General features: G+C 42.0%; 1 protein-coding gene across 2 annotated transcripts in view; it reads right to left on the bottom strand.

Moving 5' to 3' along the window:
• LOC119291433 (kinesin-like protein KIN-UA) overlaps positions 1 to 4,561 on the bottom strand; it is a 12,198-nt gene extending 7,637 nt beyond the window's left edge. The window contains exons 1-8 of one of the 2 annotated variants that reach the window (XM_037570191.1): positions 4,519 to 4,561; positions 4,054 to 4,154; positions 3,825 to 3,947; positions 2,834 to 3,019; positions 1,684 to 1,905; positions 1,436 to 1,589; positions 1,187 to 1,336; positions 167 to 255 (exon numbers count right to left, since the gene is read on the bottom strand). In XM_037570191.1, coding sequence (XP_037426088.1) covers positions 167 to 255; positions 1,187 to 1,336; positions 1,436 to 1,589; positions 1,684 to 1,905; positions 2,834 to 2,989 — 771 coding nt within the window. In that variant the 5' untranslated portion in view covers positions 2,990 to 3,019; positions 3,825 to 3,947; positions 4,054 to 4,154; positions 4,519 to 4,561. Of the gene's footprint in view, positions 1 to 166; positions 256 to 1,186; positions 1,337 to 1,435; positions 1,590 to 1,683; positions 1,906 to 2,833; positions 3,020 to 3,824; positions 3,948 to 4,053; positions 4,168 to 4,518 lie in introns of those variants that run through there. The other variant, XM_037570190.1, reaches the window with a different exon arrangement.
• Positions 4,562 to 8,451: the final 3,890 nt, after the last annotated feature.

Here is an 8,451-nt window from a genome sequence, read left to right as displayed (position 1 = left end):
GGGGCGGGGGGGAGGTGGGGATGAACTACGAAGCTAGTTAAAGCTAACTAAACGGGACTTGCGGACGCCGTTTATTTGCCATTTACATCCCTAGGTTAACTTCCCTAGAAGAGCAAGGCACATGCCTATGAATTAGAAAGGTGAAAATGAGCAAAACTGAACCTACTCTTTGGCCGAACAAAACTGTGCTTGAAGTTTCTGAGTAATGCCTTGCAGATGGACCTATTGTCACAACAAGGGAAGTCCTAGCAGTTCCTGCAAATAATTGTAGGATTGGGCAGGTAAATTGCACGCTTAATAGGATGGCAAAAAGAAAGTAACAATGATGTCCCCCAAAAAATATTTTAAACGTGACAATCACTTCCAGCACAATTTTATTATTCTACTCTATAATGAACCAGCCATTCATACCTTGTAGTACAGTCTCCATATGGTATTGTTTAAAAAAAACAAATGCACAAGCACTTTTTAACATTATTAACTTCTCATGCCTTGGAAAACCCTCTATTCTGAACTGCTTGCTTTCTATTCTGACAATTATGGCCTGGTATGTTCTAAGTTGTGACCCTGCTTGTGAAGACGTTGAACTACTTGGAAACAATCAAGGCTCGGGCTAGAGACTAGGCAGCTGCAGGTACTGCCGATGTTCAGTTTCTACTGCCGGAGTGCCGGCTGAGTGACATGCTGAGTAAGTGTTGGGTTGTAGTGCGTGGGAGCCTGGGAGGGTTGGCCTGGATCCTAGGCTTATACTATAACTCTCCCTTCTATCATAGCTTTTGCGTCTCCCTTAAGAAAGATAAAGACATTGAACTACATCTAACATGATTTGATTAGCAGAGACATTATATTATTTTTATCTATCTCAGGTATAATTTTATCTCTATGTAGTGCTTCTTTGCCAATTATTACTCAACAATGAACATGTTTATCCACATTCTTTTCGGTGCTATTCATTGTTTGATATAACAGGGCCAGGTAAAATGGCACCAACTTCAGATATCTTACAGAAATGTGATATAATTATCTGCTACTTGTTTTGTTCGGCTAGTTAGATACACAAGGCATGTTGTTGGTATTTGCTAGGAGCTGGAGACATGTAAGTGCACACTCCAGAGATTTAGCAAAAATTGTTAGGCATGAAAAGAAACATGTCATGAAAGAGTAAGCAAATAACAGAGATTGGCACCTCCAAATGAATCACGAAGCATCCTTGTAAGCTTCGAATCTCTTGTTGGTATATGAGAACTATTTTCTGCTAGTGCATTAATGCACTTTCCCAGAGAAGATAACGAAAGATTAATGAACTTGGCTTCTTCAATCATGTGCCCTTCACTTCCTGAGAGACGAATCATAACAACGAATGCAATGTATGAACTATGAAGATGTTTGCACTATTTAATAATCAACATTTTAACATTAGAAAAGTGAGTTTTACCAGACTTATCAATTCGTTCTGATCCAGCAAGATCCACAATCAAGAGTTTGCTTTTCAGAACAAGTGGTAAGTCACCCGGAAGAGTATGTTCTGTGTCACTAGGGATAGAGACGGTAGTTTCTTCTTTTATTTTTAAACTTCTCTGTAGATGAATCTGAAAACAACATCAAATTTGCATAAAATATACATTTAGTTATAGAACTTAACAAAAAGATCTTACACTAATGAGACAGTGATTCACCACATACAATTAGAATAGCGTGACTGCGAGATGACTCGGTGTTCATCTTCGTATTAGCAGCATGACGATTCGTCTCACCAATTTGCAGAAGTTGAAAAACATGTTCAAGATCTTTGATTTCAACTATCGCAGCACCTGGCAATGAAACTTCACCAGTTTTTGGATCCTCGACTATTGGAATATTAGTCTTCTCTGGGGCCAGTAAATCTTGAACAGATTCCAAGTATAGCTAAAAATCAAGCGAACACAGGCATAAGTATGGCAGCATAAATAAAAACGATGAAAGTGCTAATGGATCAAGGATCCAAAATATCTGCTACCAGTTCGGCTACTTTCTGTCACACATCATATAAAAAGATATACAGCCATCAACAATCTACATCAAGTACAAAACACACACTATACAACGGTTCATCTCAATCAGGTTTTGTAATTCATTCTAGCATAATGTATTAGGTGGAGACAAGAGCCAAACTAGTGAAAATAGTCAAAATCATGTTATTATACATAACCTATTTAATGTAATATATTACTACAATATGCCTTTAAACTCATAAGGTCAGCTTGCAGAACTTATGCTATTGCATTAATTTATTAAAATTGACTATATAAACATGTGAAGGGCGGGCCTGGCGTAGTGGTAGACATGTAGAGTCTCTCCACTTGTGGCCTGGAGGTCCTGGGTTCGAACCAGCCTCCTTGCAAAATTATAATGTAAGGGTAATGCTGTCTTGAAATTCCCTTCCCCAGATCCCACCTTGTGTGGGAGCTTTCAGCACTGGGCACGCCCTTTTGACTATATAAACATGCATCTCAATAGTCACTATTCATGTCAAAGACTCAAGTAATCACATAAATGTTTATTCTTGATCGAAGAGCCACACCTAACTGTAGGATACCTTTAAAGTCAAAAGGTCAGTTTACAAAACTCATGCTATTATTTATCAATTCAAATTGACTAACTAAACATGTAACTCAATGGTCACAGTTATGTCAATAACTTGATGTATGTGTGGTAATGATCATACAAGTTTTACATGGTCATTCGTTCGAGAACCACACCTACCTAGATTCTAGGTCAATGCAAAAATAAATTATCCACCAATATGAAATGGTGAAATATGTATAAGAAAAGTAAGGTTGGCGATGAGTTGAACCTGGAGATATGATACAGCCACGCTATCGGTCTCCAAAGACATGCTAGAAAGGATATGCTCCAACGCTCTGACCATTATACCACGTTCAGAAGGGTCTTCTTTTCCAAGCTGACCAACCGTGTATGTCTTGCCAGTACCTGTTTGACCGTAAGCCATCACTGTCCCATTATATCCTTCTAATACACTCTGCAAAGGTTTACGATTCTACATTTTCTCAGGTCAAGGTAGATAGGTGACTTCATGTCTAATAATGTCTGAGTGAAATGATTGGTAAAAGTAGATTGTTAAGTGACGAAGGATTTTTTTGGGAAGTTATATACTACTCCCTCCGTAAACTAATATAAGAGCGTTTAGAGTACTAAAGTAGTGATCTAAATGCTCTTATATTAGTTGACAGAGGGAGTACTATCTAGCAATCACTTGTTGTGAAATACTTCTAGTTGGTGAAATATATTCTATCAACATTCACTGAAAGATGGAATGCAGACACATGATAAGTTCAAAAAACATGGCTACAGAAACAAAACTCCAGTTTGGCAGAAAAAACATGTACTCCCTCTGTAAAGAAATATAAGAGCGTTTAGATCACTATTTTAGTGATCTAAACTCTCTTATATTTGTTTACGGAGGGAGTATTTAACTCACAACAAGCAACTAATACAAAGCGACACATCAAATCGTTGTGACATGAGCAAATAATTCTTAGCATCAAAGGTAAGCCAAACCAAACTGAAGGAGCAACTAATCTGCTTTGAGCCACAAAAAACTAGTAATAACTATCATAGGGTATCTAAGAGATTTATGTATATCTTTTTTATTTCAAAAAAGGAGCCTGAAAACTTACTAACAGTGCTCCAAATTATACAAAGTTAGTGCAGGTTAAAAAATATTATAAACAATTGCAATATTATGTTGCTCATGATTATAAATAGTGCTAATAATGCTCCAATATTATAAACAGTGCTCCAAAATATTGAAATACATGACTTGCCTCGACTACAGGCTTTGCAACGACCTCGTATATACGCTTTTGTGAAGAATTTTCACCAAATATCTCGTCAAACTGGTAGGACTCAGAAGCCCAGTTATTTTTCTTGAGCTTCAGCTTCTTACACTGCAGACAACAAGACGAGCAAACGATATGGAAAACTTTGCCCAATGTGATGATGATTGCTAATAATGAAGCGTGGAGAGAAAAATGGGATCGGGAGCGGCCTAACCTCGGGCTGCAACTCAACACAAGTATCGAAGTCGGCGCCCTGAGCTAATTCATCCGCGTTCTTCGGCCGGATCCTTAGCGCAACTCTTACTCTGCACAAGTCTGAGAAACACATCCTTTATCAGTTCTGAAAACATAGTTAGTACCCAAAAAACGCCCTCGAATTTGCAAACGATAATGATAATGATGTGCCGCCGTCACTGTATATCTATCATGTTGTAACCGAAGAGTACGGGCAGAAAACCTGACGGGAATAAACACATGTATTCAGGCAATAGCGATGGTGCGATACGCGTCTCTCCGTTGCAAATATCATCCCCGTCCCATTTCAGCTCTAAATAAATAAAGACAGTTCGATGTCGCAACGAAAAAATCCCTCAGAAGCCGACAAAAGGAACAGCGAAACCCCTAGCCACGCGCGCGCGCTTACGCCGATGCATTCGCGGGGGAGGGAGCCGAGGCTTACCGGCGGTGGCGTCGTGGTCGGCGGCGGGGCGCGCGCGGGCCGGGGAGGGCGGGCGGCGGGGGGCGACCGACTTGGAGCGCGCGGTGCTGCTGCCCCGGGGCCTGTCGACGGGCCGCACCGACGCCCGCCCGGCGCCGGAGCCGGAGCCGGTCGCCATCGATCGCGGGACCAAGCGATTGGGGCGGCGGCGCGGGGGCGGGGGTTTCGGGAGGCGGCGGGGAGAGGGAGAAAGAGGAACAGGGGATTGAAGGGGGCTTTGTGGTGTTTGAGTTGAGGCGCGCACGACGATGGAGGGAAAAGGAAAATGGAGATTCGAGAGTGGCTTCCTTCCGGGAGAAGGTGCCTCCCCTCTCCAACCCTCGATTTGAATTATTTACTGATTGTGGTCAGTGGTCAGATAGAAGATAACCCGTCGGATTAACTAGACAGAATTATACGCTGTTAAAAAAACACTGGAGCGGAGTTTCTCAACTCGAGCTCAAATCATCTCGGATGAACAGTAAAACCGAAGACAACAAATTCAAGTGCTTGCAAATATTCGTCATGGCATCACATTTCTAGAAGGCGTGGTAAAAAAAAATTGATACTCTAAGAACGCTACTTTCAAAAGCATTTTGGAGCATTGATTTTCTTTTTTGCACATCTTACAGGAATGTGATTCCATGACAAATTTTTTGCAAGCACTTGAAACTTTTGTCACAAAAGAAAACTAGTTTTTTATTTTATTTTATTGTTCACCGAGCTCAAAATGAGCTCGGGAGCCAAAGGACACTTTCGAGAATTATACCACATATGTGCTCTTTTTAGTTTACGTACTTCCACCGATGCATATTAACTGAAGATGCTTTAGTACAATTTGTACAATGTTGATTAATATGGTTTGAAGGGAGTACTAAATTTGTTGTCCCGAGTCAAAGTTTAGCCAAGTTTATATAGAACAATATGAAGATTTATATAGCACGAATATATATTGTTGGGTTTAGTCCCACGTCGGTTTAGAAATTGCGAGAGTATCCCCTCCTACTAGGCTAGTCTTTTGAGGGGAGAGGGCCCAAGCTCTAGTAAACTATTCTATAAACTTGCTCAAAGTTTACAAGTTTTCTGTAAATATGTTGAGTAAATAAAAACGGAGGGAGTCAAAACTTTATACATTTTCAATAAGTTTTGTATATATATTGACATATACATCACCAAATCAATACCATTGAATTCGTCATTGCATATTTTTTCACGTCATATTACTATAGTATATTACTCTCTTTAATAATAAGATAAAACTAGAAGCTATTATGCATGCCAACAACTATTAGCAGGAAGCTACATGGAGCACCAGTAGGTAGCACGTACTACTACGTGCATATTTATGCAACACACGCAGGCGAACACGCTTCCATTTGGCACCACTAATCTCCCACCATGCTGCATAATGTATGTATAATCAAATCAAGGGGCCAATCTGAGTCGCTCGTACTGTATTTATTAACGAAAGAACCAAGCCAAGCAGCTGTCTCTGCCCCCCTCGCATCGCAGACGCACACAGCAATGAAGAGGAAGATGGGCTCCTCCGGCCGCCACCTTCTCCTTCTCCTCTTCTCATTGGCGCCCGCCCTCCTCTACCTCTTCGCCCTCCGCTCCAGCCAGCCATTCCTCCACCTCTCCTTAGCCGCCGACGTACGATGTGGAGCCCCGGCCATCGGCGGTGGGTTCGGCCACACGAGTCGTTGGAGACGGAGGTAATGATTCGATTTTGGTGCAAGCTGGAGGTGGGAGCCTTGGCAAAGAGAAGGCCGCATCAGAGTGGAATGCTACCGCTTCCCAGGCGCCATTAATGGAGACAGTGGAAGCGGAGAGAACCACCTTGCCTGCCAATTTCTCCATGCAAGAAGCAGTAGCAATGGGGGACGCCGCAAGAGGAGCCGTGCAGCTGCCGTGCGACGTCAACGACGGGAGGTGGGTATGGGACGAGAGCTACCCGCTCTACGACGGCAGTTCCTGCCCGTTCATCGACGACGGTTTCATCTGCCAGGCGAACGGGAGGGCGGACCAGAGCTACACCAAGTGGAGGTGGCAGCCAACGCACTGCAGTGTCCCAAGGTGCTGCATTACGAGTTTACCAGAGATTTCAGCACTTATGTTTTGTACGTATATCGTGAACTTTTTTATTTTATACTCCTTCTGTTCCTAAATGTAAGTCTTTGTAAAGATTCCACTAGATGGACTACATACGGAGCAAAATGGATGAATCCACACTTGAAATGCATCTATATACATCCGTATTTAGTGGAATCTCTACAAAGACTTAGGATGCGTTTGGATGCAAAGTATTTTTGTAGTTTTTTTAGAATACCGTGGTTTCTGAAGAAAAAAAACCTTGGTTTTGAATACTTCGATGTGTTTGGCTTCAACAAAAACTGAAGTTTTGTAAACCATAATATTCCAGAAACTGTGGTATTTTTGAAGTATTTGAAAAAGTGGTCTAGACCTCTTTTTTCTAAACAGAACCGAGAGAAAGTGCAGTTGACAATGCCATCTACGTTGAGATAAGAATAGTAGATGTGATCGTCTTCTAATTTTCCTCCATCTGTCTAGTCTGATTACAAGACTGCTACAAGGGGTGGCATATATATTAGATATGACGCCGCTGGATGGGATGACAAAACTGATTAGTTTCTAGTGATCTTGCACGCTTCTCCATGGAGTCCTTAGCTGTCGATTAATTTCGGACTAGTAGCGCACTGATTAGATCAGGAGGACACTTGTATGCAACCGGGTATATATGCTAGGTAGCCAATTCAGTATAAATGGTGCATCGTACACACACAAAGAATTTTGGTCCGCCTCCAAGAGTACACGCATGTATAGACATATGATGGCAACACGCTCCTAGGATTGTATTACTTCAATCTAGTTGATTAATGAACTTAAGTTGCCACAGGCTCTTGATCAATCATGCACCTCATGGTTAAATTAGTCCAGCCATTGAAGGCCAGCTGATCGATCCGTTTCTTGCGCCTGCCTAGTTAGCATAGCAGTACACAAATCTGCTACATATAGGTGCGGACGAGCTGACCTTGTGCGTAGAAGCTGCATGCACCCGGCGGCCGTTAGGTCATGTAGCTAAGTGAGTTTCAGATGTCACCCAGCGTTACAATCGGTCAAAACAGTAGTATAATAACACCAGCCAAACATCTAGGTAGTTTTGCTAAAACTGAAAAAAACCACGGTTTAAAGAAACTGTAGTATTCGTTGTGTGCATATCTGAATACTGTGGTTTTCAATTACCATGGTTCTCTAAAAACTTCGTTGCCAAACTAAGCCTTATATTTAGGAACGGAGGGAGTATATAATAATGTATCATATTTTTCTTAACACGGTACAGAGATGCAGACGCTCATACATACGCATAACACTCCTCACTATGAACGCATGCACGCACACCCTATCCTTATGAGCACATCCGAGAGACTGGGTCGGCACATAATCTTGAGATTGACGAAGTCGCCATATATGCCTTCTTAGTCGACGGGAACGTCTCCTTCCACTAAACGCACATCGCCGGAAGACCTGCAATAAATTCAGAAAACATAGTGGGCTAGAGATACCATTGTCCTCCTAACCATCCAACCACAGATTGACTCACTAATGTACTATGTTGGAATTATTTAGCCGTGACTACACTTAGATATTGTCTTTAGGCGTTTCTGTTTTCCATGTTTGTTTTCCCTGCCATGCAGTGGAAACGCGGTGAAAACCGCTGCCATGGTAGCACTTTCGGTCTGTTTTTGTGTGCTTAGGTTAGAGCCAACGACGTGGTTAGTGTGGTCCCTAGAAAGATTGTAGCTTGATGTGCACTCGGATTGTGGGTTGGCACGATCAACCGTTGGGGCGAGCTCAAGGACACGATTTCCCTTTCATCAGTGAATACGAGAAGAG

Source organism: Triticum dicoccoides, chromosome 4B, assembly GCF_002162155.2.
Source record: "Triticum dicoccoides isolate Atlit2015 ecotype Zavitan chromosome 4B, WEW_v2.0, whole genome shotgun sequence".
In the NCBI taxonomy this organism is placed as follows: domain Eukaryota; kingdom Viridiplantae; phylum Streptophyta; class Magnoliopsida; order Poales; family Poaceae; genus Triticum; species Triticum dicoccoides.
Note: the sequence above shows the minus strand (reverse complement) of the source record. Positions and strands in the feature narration are given on the sequence as shown.